The sequence below is a fragment of the Pipistrellus hanaki genome (assembly GCF_964339955.1).
Source record: "Pipistrellus hanaki genome assembly, chromosome: 3".
NCBI classification, from domain to species: domain Eukaryota; kingdom Metazoa; phylum Chordata; class Mammalia; order Chiroptera; family Vespertilionidae; genus Pipistrellus; species Pipistrellus hanaki.
In genome coordinates this window covers 165,263,053-165,285,244 of record NC_140505.1, presented here as the reverse complement: position 1 = coordinate 165,285,244, position 22,192 = coordinate 165,263,053, and the positions used below count along the sequence as shown (strand labels likewise).

General features: G+C 40.6%; 1 protein-coding gene across 1 annotated transcript in view; it reads right to left on the bottom strand.

Moving 5' to 3' along the window:
- Positions 1 to 22,192, bottom strand: part of GUCY2C (guanylate cyclase 2C) — a gene marked incomplete at its 5' end in the record, with an annotated part of 66,803 nt that overhangs the window by 8,062 nt on the left and 36,549 nt on the right. Inside the window, 12 exons of the mRNA XM_084878281.1 lie at positions 1,457 to 1,649; positions 3,650 to 3,808; positions 5,459 to 5,550; positions 8,916 to 9,004; positions 10,064 to 10,201; positions 12,159 to 12,291; positions 14,313 to 14,399; positions 16,916 to 17,020; positions 17,469 to 17,540; positions 18,119 to 18,181; positions 19,205 to 19,310; positions 19,996 to 20,077. Coding sequence (XP_084734407.1) covers positions 1,457 to 1,649; positions 3,650 to 3,808; positions 5,459 to 5,550; positions 8,916 to 9,004; positions 10,064 to 10,201; positions 12,159 to 12,291; positions 14,313 to 14,399; positions 16,916 to 17,020; positions 17,469 to 17,540; positions 18,119 to 18,181; positions 19,205 to 19,310; positions 19,996 to 20,077 — 1,319 coding nt within the window. The remainder of the gene's footprint in view (positions 1 to 1,456; positions 1,650 to 3,649; positions 3,809 to 5,458; positions 5,551 to 8,915; positions 9,005 to 10,063; positions 10,202 to 12,158; positions 12,292 to 14,312; positions 14,400 to 16,915; positions 17,021 to 17,468; positions 17,541 to 18,118; positions 18,182 to 19,204; positions 19,311 to 19,995; positions 20,078 to 22,192) is intronic.

Sequence of the window (22,192 nt, the reverse complement as noted above, 5' to 3'; positions counted from 1 at the left end):
AAGCAGTTAATCACATATCAACTGCAAGAGAAAACTCAGCATGAACCCTGTACACTTTTTTCTGGGACCAGTTTAAGGCCAGTTTCTATGCTCATTTCTTTAGGGTTCCGATAGTCTAGTAAAATGGATGATAAAATAGCTATAGATGATTATATGTAAGTACTTCACAATAATGTAAATCACCCAGATGTGTTGATAATTCTAGGAATGTTTAAATAATCTGAGTAGCTATATGTTATTTTAGAAAGACCTTTATTTACCAGAAAAGTCATTTTTAGCACTTACCAATTTTCACATACTACTATTTGGAAAAAAAAATTGTTTCCTCCAAGATAAAATACACATTCTTGTAGTATGGTGACTCTACACACTTTTCTTATAAGTACTAGATTTATATTAACAGTACTGTATAAACATTATTCTTTGATAAATGGCCTCTCCTCCCTTTTAATTTTATTTCCACAATCATATGCATAGTTCACGTTTATTGGTTAGTTAACTTCTTTTTGTCATATATCTCTAAAATGCATAATTATTTTCTAACAAGGGCTATTGTTAATATGACTTTCTGAGGATTGGGCTAAGACAAACCCTAGAAGGGAAGTCCTTTTTGTGAGCAATAACCAGTATGACAGAGTGTTATAGGAATGAATTCTAAGCTTTGTTTATCTAAATAGTCCTTACAATAACCCATTGAGGTAGGTATTATTATCATCTCATTTTACAGATAGGCAAACAATATATTTGATGAAGTTAAATATATTTTAAGAGATCACATGGTTAGTAAGGGGCAAATGGGGATTTGAATAAAGAGATCTATTTCTAAAGCTACTCGTTCCATATGGTATGCTGCTTTTCTAACACAAGAATGTGGGAATTCAATTTTCCTTTACTCTTCTGACTCAGACTTAATAGCCTGGGACTGGTCAGCATGCCAGCCAGGCAACAGATCCAGCTGTGAACTTGCAGAAACTTCTCTCTCTTCTTCTGTGGTCTTTCCTGAATGATGCTGCTATTTCAGCAACAACAAGATATTCCTATTCTACTTATTGTAACTCCAGGATCTTGCAATCTGCCTAAACACTATCCATTTTTTGAAGATGATTAGAGAGGATGCTATTGTCTCTAAATTTAGTACCCCAAATTCATTCCTGCTGAACTTTATGTTTGTTTTTTTTCAAACTACTTAAAGTTATTTGGTCATTTTGACTTCTGACCCTTCTTCTTTTTTTCTTCTTCTTCTTTATTGTTTAAAGTATTACATGCCTCCTTTCCCCCCTGACTTCTGGCCCTTCTTATTCTTTTACTTCCCTTCACTTTGAGATCCAATTCAACCTCTGATGCATTAAATCATAAATTTGGAAGGACAAGACCTGAAAAGTAACAGGAACAACCAATCTGGCTCTGCCGACTTGGGGCCTCAAGATCATTTCAGCCTGTTAGGTGAGGTGGTTACCTTGTACACATCATGGTGATCGAGAATGTGGTCAAAGCTCTTATAGATGTCATTCAGCATGTCCACCACTTCCATGGGGGTGCTGTATTTGCAGATAGTGGTGAAACCTACAATGTCACTGAAGTAGATGGTAACTTCCTCATATAGTTCAGGCTCCACAATGCCTTTCTCCTTCAGGGACTTGACCACTAGCCTAGATGAAAGGGAAAAAATTGCCATCAACTTTAGTAAATTTTTTTCTTCTCTTACATAAACCTTTGAGACAGTAGTAATTGTTGACCAGGAATTCTAGAATTTGGGGTTTCCAGTAAACTGGGTGGCTAGGAAGCAAAGGTAAGTTGCATATACCACATGTATGACCATATTACATACATACATACATACACATATAAAACGTGCATTTGAACTCAGATGACTATGCTAGTAAGCAGGTTCAGCATTTAGTACTGCGGCTCGTGAGCCACATGTGGCTCTTTGGCCCGTTGAGTTTTTAGCAAAGGCCAGCTTAGGAGTACCCTAATTAAGTTAATAACAGTGTACCTACCTATATAGTAGTTTAAGTTAAAAAATTTGGCTCTCAAAAGAAATTTCAATCGTTGTACTGTCGATACCTGACTCTGCAGACTAATGAGTTTGCCGACCACTGACTTAGTACTTGACTATTGAACCTAATACACATGCTACTACATTATATACTTGCTCATTTTTTACCTCTCATAGTTTCATCTATACATAACTCTATATCCAGAAGCTGAGAGGGAGAGAGTGTCATTAATGTAAGGGCTTGAGTGACTATAGCTATGAGATCTTTCTCATCATCCGAGTCCATAGTTTTACCTCCCTGACATGTTTAACATGACATTGTTTGTAGTAGGAAGCAGAATTTATTTGATATATTCTGAAACAGATTTGGGTTCTTTAAAAAGCAAAGCCAATCACCATGTAAACAAGTTAAAATTATGCTAAAACGGAAGAAGTCAAATAGAAGCAACTTAGAATATGTTTGTTGAAGAGCTAAAAAGAGCAGCTTATCAGACTCAGAATTAAGAGAGAACCACAAGAAGGGATTCCATATTCCCTCTTGTGCCAAGTTGGCTTTTTATTTCCCCCAACCCATCATGAGCCGCATGCTCCCTGTCTGCCCTTGGGATCACTCTGTAAAGTATCTGAGTATGGAACCACCAGAACCGGAACCTAGAAGCTGGGAGGTACCATAGAGGTCATTAAGAATAACCTCTTTTTTTTTTTAATGTATTTAAAATGCAAATCAGAACAAGGGTTAGCGAGATCCATGCATTTTAAAACTCAATCTTTTAAAGAATATGCACCCCTAGATTCATAGCAGTGTTATTTACAATAGAAAAGATCTGGAAAGTGCCCATCAGTAAATGAGTGGATAAAAAAAAAGCTGTTGTAGAGTTACACAAAGGAATACTAAACAGCTGTAAAAGGAAGGATCTCTTAACCTTTGTAACAGCATGGATGAACTTGAAGATTATGTTAAGCAAAATGAGCCAGTTAGAGAAAAACAACTACCCTGTCTCCCCGAAAATAAGACAGTGTCTTATATTAATTTTTTCTCCCAAAGTTGCGCTAGATCTTATTTTCAGGGGATGTCTTATCTTTCCATGGGTTAGGTCTTATTTTCGGAGGATGTCTTATTTTCGGGGAAACACGGTATCACATGATCTCGCTTATATGTGGAATCTAATGAACAAAAGAAACTGATGAAAGAAATAGGTCCAGAGGCAAGATGCATGGAACAGAATGACAGATCTCAGTGGGGAAGGGGGAAGGGGAAGAGGAAGAGATTAACCAAAGAACGTACGCGGTATGCATATAAGCACAGCCCAAGGACACAGACAATAGTGTGGGAAAGGCCTGGGGTGGGGCAGGGGCTGGGTGGAGGGGGGCAAAGATGGGGAGAAGGGAGGTATCTGTAATATGTATATGAAACAAAAGAAAAAGAGAATATGCAAAATGGAACAATCCTACATAGATCAGCTTAGGAGTACCCTAATTAAGTTAATAACAGTGTACCTACCTATATAGTTTAAGTTAAAAAATTTGGCTCTCTAAAGAAATTTCAATCTAGAAAAACAATGCTAGACAAATATGCTGAAGCTTTTAGCTTTAAGTATGAGGCATAGCTGTGTTGTTGTGGAAACCACATCAGCTGGACCACTGTCTTACCTTGGGAGCAACATAAAATTTAGTCTGTCAGCTCTGTCCCTCTCTGCCTTGTACAGCTGTGTCCTTTCCTCCACCAGATGTTCCAGATTTCGGGAGTATAGCTGCAGACGTCGGATCAAGGTGTCCATATAACTTTCACTTTTCTGGTCATGAAAAAGGCTGTGGGTAGTAATATATAAAGAGCTCTTCCACATTGTTAAGAAAACATGAACATCCATTATAACTACAGGCAAATATGATGAACAGGTAATTAAACAAAGAAAAAATTAAAGATGGCTGATACCTAACAAAAACATTTAATAGGAAAAATGAAAGAAATATAGAAATAAGATTAATAAAAAAGAAAGAAAGGCTAACAGGGAAATAATCACTTGACAAGTATTACCAAATGTTGTAACAATGGTAATCAATGTAGGTAAGAAGAAAGACATATATGCATACAACCTTCCTGGAGGGATATCTGATAAAGTGTGTCATAACTTTAAGAATACACATACCAGCTGGGACCGGTTTGGCTCAGTGGATAGAGCATCAGCCTGCGGACTGAAACGTTCCGGGTTCGATACCGGGCAAGGGCATGTACCTTGGTTGCGGGTACAACCCCAGCAGGGAGTGTGCAAGAGGCAGCTGATCGATGATTCTCTCTCATCGATGTTTCTGACTCTCTATCCCTCTCTCTTCCTCTCTGTAAAATATCAATAAAATATATTTAAACAAACAAACAAAAAACTCCTGAGGTCAGCCTGCTCCCCGGATCAATGACATCAGATTCTCCAGGGTAGACCATCAGGGGCCCAATTTATCTTCAAGAGTTTACATGTCATCTGTCCCCTATACACGCTCATCTGCTCTTATTATTTTTTTTTTCTATTTCTTTGTTTTAAATTTCTTTATTGATCATCTGCTCTTGGTAACAGGTTTGTAAAGCAATGAAAAGTGGGCAAGAATTAAATGGCTTATTACTTCCTGCTCCTTTCTCCCAAACGACAGCTTAGATCTACCAAATCAATGACCTCACTTTGATTAACTTCACTCTACTTCTTCTCCAGCCTTGGGCTTTTAGCCTCGTTAAGTATCTGAATGACTTAATGAGACTTACAGAAAGTTAGAGTTGGAAGGAATTGTACAAATGATCTTGTTCAGTCAGTCCAATTTTACTAACAAGAAAATTGACACCCAATTAGGATAAGTGTTTTTGCCCAATGTCCCTCAGCAAGCAATTATTAGATCCTAGTGTAGAAACTGGATCCCCTCTCTCACGCCAATGTTATTTTTCTCACTCTGCGCTGTCTCTAACAGAAAACATGAGAAATCTAGAATTCAGTCTTATTGGATAATTGTGTGTTACTTTTTTAAAAAAATCCTGAATTATAGTCTGACTCATGGCTCAAGTCTTAAGGACATAGTGCCAAAGTTGCTGATCCTAAGATTAAATTTTTTTTTTTTTAAGATTTGAAAAATTTAAGACACTTGGTGATCTTAAGAATTATCCAGGGACTTTACCGATTTCCAGGACTTCTAAATTCTAATTACCTGCAGAAGGGTCAGGGAACTATATTTTTAACAGACATACTTATGATTAGTCAGAATATAGTTTTTAATCAGGCAAGTTTGGCCCTTGAGTATTTAACTTGTCAAGTGATTATTTCCCTGTTAGTCTCCATATCATTTTAATTTTTCTGAGGTAAGTGCTTCAGCTTGGGGTTTTTCATTAGAATAGGTACTCTCATTCTTAGGTGCCACTGAATGTCAACTATTGTTAGAATAATCCAAAATCGGTGAGAAAAAAAGCAAAAATGTCAGCAATACCCAAATATCTTGGCCAGTGTACTCTCAATTTTCTTGAAATCTGGTCTCTTTTCTGGATCTTCCTCCCAGCAGTTTTTTACAAGCAGATATACCTGGAAGGAAAAAAGGGTAGATTAGCTCAGGGGGTGGTATCCTATCCTATTTCCTTCCAGGATAGGAGTCATTGAGGCAGAGACTATTTTAAAAAGATCTCAACTCTGCCAAAACCGGTTTGGCTCAGTAATAGAGCGTTGGTCTGCGGACTGAAAGGTCCCGAATTCGATTCCGGTAAGGGGCATGTACGTTGGTTGTGGGCACATCCCCAGTAGGGGGTGTGCAAGAGGCAGCTGGTCGATGTTTCTCTCTCATCAATGTTTCTAGCTCTCTATCTTTCTCCTTTCCTCTCTGTAAAAAATCAATAAAATATATTAAGAAAAAAAAAAAAAAAGATCTCAACTCTGACAATGCAGATGAGGTCGCCCAGTTGTCTGCAGTTATCTCAGGCATCACCACCTGTACCCCCTTGCCTAAACCCTTCCCTTAGACTAGGGGTGTCGAACTCAATCAGAGAAGGGGCCAAAATCTAAAATCCAGCCTAAATCGCGGGCCGAATGGTTTACTGAACAGTCATAAACTGACAATGTCATAAACTGACAGCGGAGTGCAGTGATGACAGCGCGGTGTGGGCCACATTGCAAGGCCTGGCGGGCTGGATTTGGCCCGCGGGCCTTGTGTTTGACACATGTGCCTTAGACGCTGAATTAATGAAAAAGGTAATAGTAAATTGGGCAGGGCTAGATTAATGGGAGAGACAAAATCTTTTTTTTTTTTTTTAACACTCCATTCTTTGTTTTATTTATTTTTTATTTTTTATTTATTATTATTATTTTTTTACATATTTTATTGATTTTTTTTGCCCCCCTCCCTCCCTCCCACATATCCCCTCCCTCCCCAGAGTTTTATGTCCATTGGTTGTACTTATATGCATGTATACAAGTCCTTCGGTTGATCTATTATCTCCCCCAGATCCTCCTCCCCTCCCCGCTGTAATTTGACAATCTGCTTGTTGCTTTACTGTCTCTATATCTATCTTTTGGTTCATCAGTTTATAATGATCTTTATTATCCACAAATGAGTGGGGTCATGTGGTGTTTCTCTTTCATTGATTGGCTTATTTCACTCAGCATGATGTTCTCCAATTCCATCCAGGTTGCTGCAAATGATGAGAATTCCTTCTTTTTTATGGCAGCATAGTATTCCATTGTGTAGATGTACCATTGTTTTTGGATCCAATCGTCTGCTGACGGGCACCTAGGCTGTTTCCAAATTCTGGCTATTGTAGATTGTGCTGCTATGAACATAGGGGTGCATATATCCTTTCTGATTGGTGTTTCTAGTTTCTTGGGATATATTCCTAGGAGTGGGATTACTGGGTCAAATGGGAGTTCCATTTTCAGTTTTTTGAGGAAACTCCACACTGTTCTCCACAGTGGTTGCACTAGTCTGCATTCCCACCAGCAGTGCAAGAGGGTTCCTTTTTCTCCGCAACCTCGCCAACACTTGTCGTTTGTTGATTTGTTGATGTTGGCCATTCTGACAGGTGTGAGATGGTACCGCATTGTTGTTTTGATTTGCATCTCTCGTATAATTAGTGACTTTGAGCATGTTTTCATGTGCCTTTTGGCCTTCCTTCTGTCTTCTTTTGAAAATATTCTATTTAAGTCCATTGCCCATTTCTTAATTGGATCATTCATCTTCCTTTTATTTTATAGTTGTATCAGCTGTGACAAAATCTTTACATACACTTGCAGGATGTATGTTGGGAAGAACAAGAAACAGTTGGGTTCAGTGAGTATGAGATAGTGACTGTGAATGAGAGCGAGGCACTTCAGCAGCATTTTTAACCACGGCTAACAGGGGAATTGCCTGGGAGAGTTTACAGAATTTCTTTTGCCGGGGCCCCAACCTAGGAGATTCTGACTTAATTGGTTTATGAAGGAATCTTAGGGCTCTCGGATTTAGCAAACAAAAATATAGAATACCCAGCTAAACTCAAATTTCAGATAAACAATGAATAATTTCTTTAGCATAAATATGCCCCAAATATTGCATGGGCAAAGGACAATAATGTATATAATTATTATTATTACATATTAATATAAAATGTTTATTATGGTATTAAATAATGTAATTATATATAATCATATTATAATTATATTATAAGGTTATACTATAATTATATTATCATTGAATAATTGCATAAAACATAATTATAATAGAATTTTTATGATACATAGATTATATATTATTATGGCATATATAAAAGAGAAAGGAGGAAGGGGAGGTTCAGGGGAAGGGGAGACATGAGGAAGCCCAGGGAAATAGCATCTCGCTATCCCTGGTTTGCAGCTTTTGTTGGGTCAGAAAGCATGGTGAAAACCATTAGTTTGTTCTTTACTTAGTTAGAAATAAGATCACAAATGGTATTAGGTTCTTTGCCTCAGGCATCCCTGGGAAGGACTAGCTATGCCTGCCTGCATTCACCACTAGATGATGCCTTTGCCTTGGTACATGATCTACTGATGACCTTAAAGAGACATGGACAAATCCAGCACCGCCGAGTGAATCAGGGGGCACTGCCAAGGCACCTGTATTTGATTGGAACCAACTACTAGATATGAAATCTTTTCTTGCTTCCAATTCCAGAACCATCTGACTACACGAGTGAATGGAGGCGGTAAAATGCTTTAGTGAAAGAAGTTTTAAGCAACATGTGGCTATCCTCAGACTAGAGAGGAGAAGGGATTTGCTGACATGTGGGGAGGAATCCCAGCATCCTGAAAATCAGGGTGGAGGGATAGAATAAGACCAGGATAGGAGCAGTTCTATTTTAGAACCTTGGGTCTGCAACCTGAGTTTAATATTGAAATAGAGAAAAGAAGAGGTAAAAATAACGCATTCACGTCCAGCTAGGCTGGCCATAAACCTCACCTGAAGATGTTTATAACTCAAAGGAAAATGGTTTGTTTTTTTAAAAAAATCTTTACCCACAAGGTACAAACAAAAGGTTTTATTTTTAAGACCCTAAAAACTTTTAAAACACATTGTTTACTATCTTTGGGGATTATAAAAGCTCAGATAAAATTATGAAATAAATTTAGAATCTTTTCCCACAGGCTTTAATGACTTTGTGAGGGATTATTAAAAAATTTAAACAAATGCGGGAAGAAAAGCTCCGTTTCCTTCAGATGAAGAATAAAAGGAGAGAAAGCACACTTCCCCATTGTTTCCAGATGTTGGTGTGCTTATTTTTCAATCACTAGGTGGTAGTTACAAGCCTGGCCAGTGTACCACATGGGCATCTTGCTTTGTTAGCTCCTAGGAACTGAGAATGGGACGTGTGCTTAAGGGACCAGCTCTTTCCTGAGTTCAGAGAAGTGGAAACAGACAAGGTAGGGTGGCAGGCTGAGAAACTCACCTCCAGCTCCTTCTCCTCGGCTGTTTCCAGGAACAGATCTGGGCGGAAGGGCTTCACTCCATTGGAACTCTCCACTCTGAAAATCTTCTCTGATGAGACGAGAATAATTCAATTAATTACAAGAGAGAATGCAGCATGGAGCGGCGATCAGATTCCAAACTGGCTCCCCGACTCCGATGGGGCCAGTGAGAGTGCGGCAGCACCTCTGCCAGCAGTCGCAGAGGGATGCAGAATGAGCCGCCAGGATAAGGGGTCTCATACCTCCTATACCCAGGAAGCTAGCCCTCAAATTAAGACCACTAACCCTATGAAACTCAACTCAGACACCACTGCCTTCAGTGGGCTTCCTCTGACCGATATCTAGCTTGCAATCCTGACATCCCCAGTCACCCCTCCCCCAGACAGTTCAAAGTTGGCACAAGCAAGTGCTCCGTAAGGGAGGACTGAGTGAATGAAATGAAATATTGAACCATTACCCTCACCTCCACCCCCTTCCAGGCCCCAAGGGGACATGTGACAAAAGTACAGATCTTAGTAGGAACTAAAATATGTATGTCCCACTTCAGTGATCTAGTTCAGGTGTTAGACACCTGGCTGTTTGGAATCGGAAGGAAAGAGGGAAATTATAAGGGGAGATTCTTTATTTTTAAATACATTTTTATTGATTTCAGAGAGGAAGCGAGAGCGAGAGATAGAAACATCAATGATGAGTGAGTATCATTGATCGGCTGCCTCCTGCACACCCCCTACTGGGGATCGAGACTGCAATCTGGGCATGTGCGCTTGACCCGAATGGAACATGGGACCTTTCAGTTTGCAGGCCAATGCTCTATCCACTGAGCCAAACTGTGCTCTGACCGGGAATTGAACCATGACCTTAACCAGAGCCACACCTGCAGGCAAGGGAAGATTCTTTAACTAACAATGATACTGGTGGTAGTGACACTTGGCAGCGGGGTATTGTCTCATGCGCTTCAGAGCACTCTGACATTCATCCATCTAAACCTTCCAAAGTGGACAGTGAAGACATGCTACTGCTTTTTCAGCTGAGGGACAGAGATTCGGTCACACAGATTAGCGTCCCTGTCAGCCTAGAATGCAGGTTAGCCAGCTCCCAGCGGGGGCAGATGAAAGGGCCAGACTCTTACCATTCTGGTCACGGCAGCTCTGCGTGTAGAAGGTCTCCCTCCGCATGATGATCTCCTGTGCGATGATCCCGTAGCTGTACACGTCCCCTTTCTGAGAGATGCTGGCTTGGCGGAGGTGCTCCGGGGCTGTCCACAGGTCTGGGCATTCAGCATGGAGATTGCAAAGTTAAGGGGGTGAGCAGCCCATAGTCGCCAACCGGCTTCGGTTCTCTAAGTCCCTACAGCAGGCACCCTGAACATGAGTGGCCTCGAGTTTATAGGGTCCCAGACTTTTGAGAAGACTATGCTAATAATGGTGTTAAGGGTAGAACACACACCTTTTAGTATGACTCTGTAATGCCAGGATTTGGGTGAGGTCATATGGCAATGTCTTCCCTAACACTGCTAGGATCATAGCCCCGAACACCCTCAAGGTCTACCTAGAATAGCACCTGGTGTACAGGAAGTGCTTGCAAAGGTTTGTGGGGTGAACACACTAGAATGTGAGAGGCTAAGAGGGTTTACCAGCTTATGGGACATAAGGCATAAACCTACGAAAGCCTTTGTAAATGTTTAAAAATAAAGACAGCACATTCAAACATAGAGACTATGACTGATATTTTCCAAATGTGACATACTGACAGCCCCCAAGTCAGCTATTGCCCAGCGATGTGTTTTCTTGGATTCCCACAATGTTCTTTAACACATAATGCATACCATTCACTCCCATGTTACTACTGGGCCTGCTACTCCCTAATGCTTCCCATCTAGTCCGTGTCATAGTGAAGTGCTCCAGTGTTCTGTGTTTGGCTCCTGTAGACACTTGGGCTTTGGACTCTCATCACTTATCTTATTTAGCAATAACAGGGCATACAATTGTTCTCCAACATCCCTTGAAGTTTTTCCAGAATCACTTAGCTCCTTGTAAGCTTTTTGAGATTTGTATGTTCGGCAGTTTTGATGGAAAAAAAAATCTATAGATTCATGTTGTTGGGTACAGTGTTAGGCTTATGACAAGGCACATTTTTCTCATATGGTTTTCCATCCAAATGTTCATTGCCTTTTTGAGCTGATGTCTTGTGACTTTATGTGTCTTGTGATTCATGTGGTTTGGGGTTACGGGAAAGGTAGGTACAACGACTTATGCTAAAATCCAGGTGACTGACAACACAGAGAGGTCGGTGTAACTGAGTGGTGTTCAGGAGGATGGGATTTAACCTGTGATTTTCGGTTATGGTGGATCATCTAATGAGGGAGATTTGTTCCACTAAATGATGAATCGTGCTTGGCACACAGTAGGTCTCCAACAAGCACTTACTGGGTTGAATCCAGTGTCTAGCATGCTTGATGTGACTAAAGAAATTAGGGGAAGAATGCAATTTTCTTCTGTTTAGGAAAAACTAGAGGATTGCAAAAATAGAATTAGAAGTAGAATTTACTGTTTGGACCTAGATGGTATTTTGAATCATATGTGAGTGTTAGATTTTTGAATCCATAATCCTGATTTATAGTAAAGAATGGGTAAATGTTCAACATAAAAACTCTATACTTTACAAATCATTTTTCTCTGTTACTTTTTTTACCCCTATCACAATCTTAAAAGAGATAAGAATATATTTTACTGATAAGAGTTATTTTCCTTATCATTATCAGAGATAAATAAAATGATGTCTAGAATTTGGAAATGGGTTGTCTGACTTATACTCTATCTACTTGGGCAAATCTCTTCACCTTTCTAAACCTTTATTCTGGTTGGTTTGTTTGCTTTATAAAGAGAGAAGTTTAGACCAGAAGATTTCTAAGTTCTCTGACTACTCTAAAATCATCTCTATTTTTTTTCACCCAGTTCTGCTTCTACAAGCTAATAACTTCTTCATGATTTCTCACTAATATCAAAGGACATGGATGAAGGAAATCCATAGAGGAGATTTATTAAATTCAAGAAGCACTTGTTGAAAATGAACAAGGGTGAAATGTTGGAGACTGAACCCGCTGTTGCCTCTTGTGTCTCCAAGTATTAATTTCTGATGAGAATCACTGTTTCTTAAGAGAATTATGTGGACTTGTAAGAAAAGAGAAAGACCAGTGGGAAACTGGTTAATATTTCATTACAGACCTTTTCTTGGAGGTAAAATGGAATTGCAGCCAAAATCAGTGATCTTCACCACCATCCTACTGTCCACCACGCAGTTGGTGGATTTCAGACGCCCATGGACTTCTGTCTTATTGGAGTGCAGATATGACATCCCCTGCAATTTTTCAGATGACAAGAAAACAAAGAGATAAGACATTCAGCATTTGCTTATTGTAAAGAAAGAAGTGACATTTTGAACTCATTTCAGTATGCAGATAGAAACACACTAATAAATTTTAAACTTAGTTCTACTAATTTTACTTTAAATATATTAAGGCCCTAATGTTTGCCTAAGCTCTACATCTAGTTTTAAATCTATTTAGGTGACATAGTAAAAGGCAGTTGTCTAAAGACTTGGATTAAGTAATTATCTATATATAAAACCCTAATATGCAAAGAGACCGAACAGAGGAACAACCAAACAACTAGTTGCTATGATGTGCCCTGATAACCAGGGGGTGCACGTGGAACATGGTGGGTTTTGGCAGTAGGTGACAGTTCATGGAACACGGCAGGCATTGGCCATGGCAGGATGTCTGAGCAGGTAACCAGGGGTGCCAGACCAAGGTGGGGCACCGGTTGCTGTCATTAGGGCAAGCCTCTGGTGATTACTGAGAATTCTTTGCTCCCATGCATGGTGGTCCTGCTGGGCACTCACACCTGCTGCCAGTGCTGGCCCTGCTTGCACCTGCTGCTGGTGCCCAGCACCAGCCCTGATCACTGGGCGCCTTCAGGGGGTGCAAGCAGTGGCTGCTGGCCCCTATCGCCCATGAGGGCTTCTCCACTTCCCCCTGCTCCTGAGGGGCAATCAGGGCAGCAGCTGCCATTCGCACCCTCTGCTGGCGCCAGCCCCAATCACTCCGCACCGTTAGCAGGTGCAAGCAGGCCAGCACTGTCAGCGCATGGCAGAGGTGGGAGCAGGGTTGCCGGCAGACTAGGGACCGGGGGCTGTGATAGGAAGGGCCAGGCGGGGGCACAGAGGAAGGGCTGAGACCTGCCCCTGTGCCCACAGCAGCCTTGTGGCCCATAGTTCTTTCAAGGTGCACGAATTTGTGCACTGAGCCCCTCGTAGATAATATAAAATGGAAGGTTGGCCGAAACCGGTTTGGCTCAGTGGTAGAGCGTTGGTCTGCGAACTGAACGGTCCCAGGTTGATTCCGGTCAGGGGCATGTACGTTGGTTGCGGGCACATCCCCGGTAGGGGGTGTTCAAGAGGCAGCTGGTCCATGTTCCTCTCTCATCAACGTTTCTAGCTCTCTATCTCTCTCCCTTCCTCTCTGTAAAAAATCAATAAAATATATTTTTTAAAAAATGAAAGGTTGATCCTATTTTCTAAAGTGTGTTCACTTACCACTTACTTGGTCTGTGACCTTGGGTATGTCTGGTCCTCTACTACTTCAATTAAAAATATGCCTAATAAGGCTTTGCTATTCTGAAGGGAGGAGCTAGGCTAGATTAGTTTCTAAAATTTAATGAATTTCATTCTATTGTGAAAGAAGCCTATTTTTCACTTGTGTGCTTCCCTCTGCTGGCTAGAGGTGTCATTGCAGACACTGGTTTTCAGCCTGGATCACAGGAGTGATATGTGGCAAATGGAGTATCATATAGCATTTTGCAAATGTATTCTGATGCTATGTGGAGGGAGATTTAAGACTATCAAATGGCTCACTCTTGGGATTGACTTTTCTTCATTTTTGAACAAGGCTCTGGTCACTAGTACTCCTGTGTTTGGGAATGTACATGTCCAAATTTATTACTGCCTCATACAAGATGGTTGCCTGTCTTTAATATTTTTCTTATAAAGTTGAAGATTCAGTTATTCTCTCTACAGCTTTATATTATCTTAACTTCCAGCCAGTCTATGAAAATGTGTGCTTCAAACCCAGAGTAGAAAGCATATAATAATCCTAAGAAGAAGACCCAGTATATATGGAACATTTACTTGTACCAGGCCTTATGCGAAGTATATGCATTATTTCATAAAATACTCAGAACAACTCCATGACTATTAGTACTAAATATTTTTATTACCATCTTACAGATGAAGAAACCAATGCAGATAAGTTGAATAGCTTGCTTGATCTGTTTTCCTGTATTTAATTTTCTAGATGTCTTTTGTGTTTATAGGTCTCTTACCTTAGCAATGTCATACAAGACAGAGATCTTAAACTCCCAATCCATGAATGTACCATCAGGGTAGGAAATTGTGTCATTTAAAACTTCCTGAACAGGAAAAAAAGGAAAGGAAGAAAATCAGCTGTTACAAGGAGGGATACTGTGGAGAGACTATTGCAGGCAAATAATGATATAATCATGAAGTCTTGGGTTCAGGAACACATTGGAACTCTGTTGCCCTGGATTTCCTGAATGTATACAGGGTGGAGGGAAAGCAGGTTTACAGTTGTGAGTACATGAAACACAGATTTTATTCTTGTATTATTAAGTATCAACTATTGCATCATTTCCCATATGAATAACTATAAACCTACTTTTGCTCCACCCAGTATTTATTTTCTTCCCTACCTAAGAAACATTAGGTGGTTTTCACAATGAGGACATGAGTAGGAGATAACCAGAGTATCCAAAATTCTGGTGCTTCCACCTGATGGGGGTGAAGGAATGAGCCCATGAGCACACACCTGCCTGGCGAGTGGGCAGGTGAGTCTGAATCACAAATCGCTGGGCTGCAGGTCCTGTCTCACCAAAATTATATGAATGTTTTTAAACATGGAATTGCTGTTAGGAAATACATTCACTAGGCTTACGTTTTTACTCATATGATCAATTGTATCCATTGGCTTTATAGCTCTAAGTTTTTTTTATTGCACTAGCCAGTTTGGCTCAGCGGATAGAGCCTGCAAACCAAAGGGTCCCAGGTTCCATTCCAGTCAAGGGTATGTACCTTGGTTGCAGCCTCCTACCCAGGTCCTGGTTGTGGCACATGCAGGAGGCAACCAATCAATGTGTTTCTCTCACATCGATGTCACTCTCTGTCTTTCCCTCTCTCTTCCACTCTCCCTAAAAATCAATGGAAAAATGTCCTGGGGTGAGGATTAACAACAATAATAAATGTTTTTATTTATTTCAAAAAGAGGAAGGGAGAGGGAGAGAGAGATAGAAACATCAATGATGAGAGAGAATCACTGATGGACTGCCTCCTGCACACCCGCTACTGGGAATCAGGACTGCAACTCAGGCATGTGCTCTGACTGGGAATTGAACTGTGACCTGGTTTATGAATCAACACTCAACCACTTAGCCACACTGGTCAGGCTAAATGTGTGTTGTTGTTGTTTTTTTTTTGTTTTACTAAGTCCTCTGTCAATAAGACAAGAGTTTCGGGATTTTGTGTGAACTGTATGACCTAGAATTTTGAACTCAATATTTTAACATGGTGATGGTTCTAACAAGATGATGGTTCTAAGCTAGTAACAATTCTTCATAGTAGAGTTCTAATAACCTATCAGTAGTTTCTTGTTTTGGGGAAAAAGCACAATTTGACCTTTAGTTTTAAGTCAGGCACTATACCAATAATTTCAAAGCGAAGGGTCCAAAGTCGTAATTCATTTCAAATAAGGCTGGCTGGACTGTAGGTACCACGCCAAGTCAAGGAAGGGGAGCTATGCCCAGACACACTCTAAAGTAATTATTTCCCTTAGCACCCAACATATTTTATATTTTGTTTATGTTTATTATCTCTTCGCCTCATGAACACATAGACTCCGATAATTTTTGTTCACTGAAGTTTCTGCAGCATTTCGTTCGGTGTCTGGCTTGGAATAAATCTTTATTTAATAAACTAGAGGCCCGATGCGTGAAAATCATGCAAGAGTAGGCCTTCCTTCCCCCAGCTGCTGGTACTGGCTTCCCCTAACAGCCCCTGTTTCATCCAGAAGGACATCTGGAAGGATGTCCAGTCTAATGAGCATATTACCCTTTTATTATTATAGATGTTTGTTGCTTGAATGAGTCAGTTGTTCCTACCCAAGGTTAGCCGCAGGGATGGTGTATTTATAAGGCAGGAAGCAAATTGTCTTTACCCCATTTAGGGTGAAACTTTCTGATTTGTTTCCCCACAAAAGTAGGTTCTGATGGGATTTGCCATGGTTGGAGCCTGAAGGATGCACAGGGAGGGGGCTGCCATTTGCCTCTGCACTGCCTTTGCTTTGAGGTTCATGGTACAAAGGGGTGGTTTCCTGTAGAAACTTCTGTTGTTGTCTGAGCCCAGGAGGACTCAGCAATGTCAGAAGGGGGTCCCGGACCATTGACATAACTGAAATTTCCTACCTTAGGGTAGAGAGCCCCCAAAACTATAGGTATGATACCCAAATGTTTGGTGAGCATTTTAGGGAGTAAAAGGCTCTGTAAGACCCTTTGACCAGACTTTGTAAACTGGCATTCTAAAATTGCTGTCTCGTTGAAATTAAATGAATCCGAGTATGGTATAGCCCTCATGTAATTGTTATCATTAGACGTGTTTTATTTAAATTATATATATTTTTAATTTAAATGTTCATTTTCAGCATTACATGTTCTTTTTTCTTTCTATGACCTTTTGATATGATACATGAGAGTGATATTTTTGAATTCATAGAATTAACCATATCTGATTCTACTATGCTCTCTCTCTCTCTCTCTCTCTCTCTCTCTCTCTCTCTCTCTCCATATATATATTTATTTATTTATTTATTTATTTTTCTATATGGGTGATCAGTTAGGAAATTGGAAATTGTCCTTACCCGGAGGGATCCTCGCTCGCAGTATTCAATCACCCCAAAGATCATGCTATCAAGCTTCACAGTTCCGTAGAATTTGGTTAGGTTGTAATAGTCAATCTGAAGCAACTAAGATAACATGTTTATTTACAAAGCAAGTCAGCGAGAAAGCAGCACCACAGTACATTAATATGCTAATAAAACGTGTTTTACATCTTTGGGAAGACGATTTGGAATATCAGTACATTTCTTAGTACGCATTGCAACGCATCTTACCAACCAGTCTTTCTTTCCTCAGCAAGGGGACTCGAATACAAACCTTTGACTACTCTCAATATCAGGACCATTTTGTAGGACATGCTATTAGATTTCCAACATGTTTTACACCATCAAACATCATTCTCCAACATGTGTTGGTAGAATCTTCAACACGAATACGTATGGTCACCCATTTCTCGGCCTGAGGGCTTCTCTGTCAGCATCCCCAGTAATGCCTTGCTGTCCTAGGCCCTCAGTGCTTAGGGGAAATGCAGTGATGCTCTTTCTCACTTATGGGTTTCAAGCAAGGGACCCATACCTTGTTCAATTCTATCTTCTGCTTCTCAGTGAAATTGCCATCGTTGTGCTTGAGATCCTTTAGAATCACTCTCTGCAAAGATCAATTGAATTAAGAAGGTAAAGTTGTAGCATGACTATTTATATGTATAATATTGTAGCATACTATAATATTTTGTTATCTCCCCACTATATTGTAAACTCTTGAGAGCAGTGACAGTATTTTGTTGATGTTTATGTCCCTTGGATATGAGAGGCTCAGGTTTGAATGTATCTTTAAGAATGACTAAATGAGAAGGAAGAAAGAAAGGTGGGAAGGAAGGAAACCTCAAGTGGAATTGTCTTATTCTCACTAAATGAGGCAAAATATATAATACAGGGACTGCCTGGACTGCTCTGAATCTCTTTTATTTTTCCTTTCACTTCCTACACTCCACCTATCTTAAAAAATTGTATGCATTCTTTGATTTTCCCCAGGCTGTGAGTCTGTAACCCTTGAAGCAGAGCCCCGCCCATCCCTGTGAAAGGCGCCTAGAACAGCCCTGGAGCAGCCCTGCACCCACGCCCACCTCTGCACCGCCAGCCTCTGAAAGGGGAAGGGGTGAGTCAGCAGGCCCAGAGCACACCCCTCACCGAGGAGAGTTCAGAGAAGCAGGGAGAGACAATAGTCACCTTTTTGTCGTATTTGCAGTGTCGTAGACCCTGAATTGTATCCCGTCTCTTGTCATCATCGATCTGGTACAAGAAAAGGTTAATTATTCCAGAAGCTTCCTGTCTTGTCCCATCCACTGCCAATCAAAGGCCGGGAGCCTCTGCCAGGTGAGCGGCATCTACTCGCTCACAGCCTGCTGAGCAGACTCCCAGGAGAACTGTCACAGCTGACTTGTGTTTCTCTCCCAACTCGCCTTTGCTCTGCAACAAGATGCTAAACTCCGGGTCCATTCCGGCCCCCCCCCTCCCCTCCCCCTGCTTCCTCGTAGAGTTTGTGCTGTCCTCCCTTCTTGTGTTCTACTTCAGCCAGGGTTTCCTTGCTTCCTTCTCCCCCTGCCCCCGCCTCGTGGGAATCATTGCCTGTAGCTACAGACAGTTGCTCTTAGGATAAGGTGACCAGACGTCGGACAGTCCTGATTTTTGGAAAGTTAAGGTGACCAATTGGACTTTTTAAAACGCCGCGGGACAAATTGTTAAAAACCGGGACTGTCCCGCCAAAAGCGGGACGTCTGGTCACCTTATCTTAGGGGGAACATGCTGTGCTTTGGAGTTGCAAACACATGTCTAAAAGCCCAAGTGGCAATGCAGCGAGGGCACTGGGCCGGGTGTCTGAGGGGGGCAGCCCCATCAGCTCTAGTTGCAGCCGAGAGAGTGGCTGGATCATCTGAATTGTCAGAAGAAGCTGGTAATCTGAATTTTTCTAGCCATTCCAAGATTTTTATATTTGGCAATTGCTTTTAAAAGATGATAAAGATTCACACACACACACACACACACACACACACACACACACACACCTGCAGGCCAGACATGGCCCTTGGTCCACCAGACTTCAAAGGCAGACGAAAGGTTGAGACCTATTGCATCTTTCAAATTGATTCTCATAAAAATCTGTGATCTGTTGTAATAATTGGTTAAAATTGACCTCTTAGGGGCATTTTAAACGGTGAGTGAAATAATATCTAAGTCTTAGATTCTGAAAGAAATGATCCCTGCTGGCAACCTGCACCAGCTCTAGACAGGCTTCTTCCAAAGGTGAGGGCTTACCTTCAGGCTCACGTGGTTGGTCTCATTGGTCTCCAGAGGAATGATGTTTTCACAGGGAATGTGGGACCATTTTTTCTGACGACGTTCATTCTCTCTTTTGTATTTTCTGTGGAAGGAACAGAACCAATCAATTGGTTCTTATTAGTATTCATGCTGTTCAGCTTCTGAACACTGGGAGGAATTTCGAACCCTGGCATTCTCAGGTAGATACGTGGTGAGTGAGGCCAGCCCAATTACAACTCTCCAACCTGGCGAGCGCTGGCCATTAGCGAATTTATAAGGATTTCCGTGGCCTTTTATGTTATTTTTCCCCCTTTTTGTTTCACTTTCCTGAGTCCTTCACCAATACAGACTTCACTATAATAAAGAATCTGAACTGATAGCATACAAAGAGAGGGGAAAGAAAGAGGAAAGAAAAACATTTTAAATTGATAACCTTGAAAGGCAGAAACACAAATTTTTAAACCACCTGAGAATATACCAGATTCCTAAGTAAGCCAGTTCAATCTTGTGTATCTGTGCCTTCAGAAACATATGTAGGAGGAAAATACAAAGGCACAGAGAATTTGTAACAATACCCATTCCAACATTCAAAATGTCAAAGTTTTGTAATTGTTTTCCCAGAGAATATGGATACATTAGAATTATGGATCTTACACCTGTCTAAGAGACCTTTTTGTGCACATACATCATCAGCAATAGCCACTAAACCCCTCCCTCCCTCCCTCCCTCTTCGATCCCTCCCTCGTTCCTCTCAGAATGAGGAGCACAGCCCGAGAGGGAGTGGGTACCCTAGCACCAGGAGCGCAGCCAGCAGGAGCAGGACCACAGTGCCGGTGAGTGTGAAGACTGCAATCATCAGGGTTTGAGGCTCTGTCACAGGAAAGACAGTGCAAAACGTGTTAGTAAGCATCGCTGAACAGGGAATAAAAGCATTTCAGAGATTCTAGTTGTGTGATGTAATTTGGGGAAGGGGAAAGGGAGGCCCTTTAAAAAATATTTATCCTCTCCCTACCCGATTTGGCTCAGTGGATAGAGCGTCAGCCTGTGGACTCAAGATTCCCAGGTTAAAAAAAAAAAAAAAGAGTCCCGGGTTCGATTCCGGTCAAGGGCATGTACCTTGGTTGCAGGCACATCTCCAGTGGGGGGTGTGCAGGAGGCAGCTGATCGACGTTTCTAACTCTCTATCCCTCTACCTTCCTCTCTGTAAAATATCAATAAAATATATTTAAAAAATATATTTATCCTTTATTCATCTCTTCATTGATAATGGAAGTCCTGTGTCCTTGGTCTCTGAAGAAAACTGTCTAGAATGTGCCCTAAGGCAGTGACTTCATGTCAGCTATCCGTACAGTCTATATATGACATGTCTTTATAGGAGTCGCCAAATAAGACATAAAATAGCTTCCAGCACACAAATAATTTTGTTGGTAGATGTCTTCCTGGTGTTCTTGAAACAATAGACCTAAAATGAATTCAAAGTGGGAGGCAGAGACATGTGTGTGTGTGTGTGTGTGTGTGTGTGTGTGTGTGTGTGTGTGTGTTTTAATACAGACCACAAAACAAAAGTAAGCCAGCGCTAAAATATTAAATTACTGTGTTGCTGGTGCCTTTTCCAAGCTCTACTAGACAACTAGGGGAGGCAATAAAGAATCTAAGTGATTATATTTGTTAGAACATGAGTACATGAGTGGAGTTATGTAGATGGGGTAATTGGGAGACTCACAAAGGAGTAAGTGGAACCCTGGACACAATGTGGATCCCAACACAAAGAAACAACGAAGCAGAATCTGAGTATGCAGAGGAATTGCTAGATGGAGAAGGACAATAACAATGACAAATTACAAGAAACTCTTGGTTCATTTAAGCCCCAATGGGTCTCTATGAGACTCAGAAGCTTGTGGATTGAAGAAGGAAAAAATGGAATGGATTCCAAGCAATAGATGAGAATGTGTAAGAAGCTGGAAGACAATAGCAATATGGTGAAGGAGACATGTTTCTTCAGTAAAAATAAGAGTCCCAGTCAGAAATTCTAGGGGAAAATGTTCAAATAAGACATATTTTAAAAATGAAACAAAATAACATTTGGCCAGATTTTCGGAATTTGCAATTTTAAAAAATTTATTATTATTTTTTTGTTTAGTAAGTGTGGCACAAAGGGGAGACACTGGAGCTAGCTATATAGAAAGAAACTATATCTTGGCATGCTATTTGGCTTCATGTGAATAATAATAATAATAATAATAATAATAATAATGTTTTCAACTAATAGAATATCAACTTAAAGGTAAATGACAGAGGGCTTCATTATGGTTACCAAATAAATATTATCAGCCATGACAGATTAGAGAAAAATACAGGAGAATTTGGGAGCAGAGAAAGAGATAGAAGAAAAAAATAGAGACACTAACATCTTTATCTTCCAAAGTTGAGAAGCAAGAAGTTTTATAGATAGTTGCTAGAACAACACTAGAAGCACATGCATATTAATTGAAATTACAAAGATACCCAATAAATATATTGACAAAAAATTTCTGCTAGGGGGAAAATTTTTTAAAACAAGATTTTAAAATTGATTTTTAGAGAGAGAGAGAGAGGAAGCAGGGAGAGAAAGAGATAGATGAGAGCCAAACATTGATCAGCTGCCTCCTGCACACCCCTACCAGGAATTAAGCCTGAAACCTGGGCATGTGCCCTGACCGGGAAGAATCAGCAACTTTTTGGTGCATGGGATGATGCCCAACCAACTGATCCAGACCAGCCAGAGCTAAAGGAAAACTTTAAACAGGGAAATGAATTTTTAATTCAACATACTTTTTAGATTTGCTTGTTCAATAAGTCACAGGATCACATTAGCTCTAAGGTTAAGCTTCTGCTGCCGTCTGGTGGCTGCTAAGGTTATCACATTTTATTTAAATGGATCACAATGTTAACTTTTAATTTTTGTATTTGTTATTTTTTCTAGTCAGGGATGATTTTTCTGTGGAA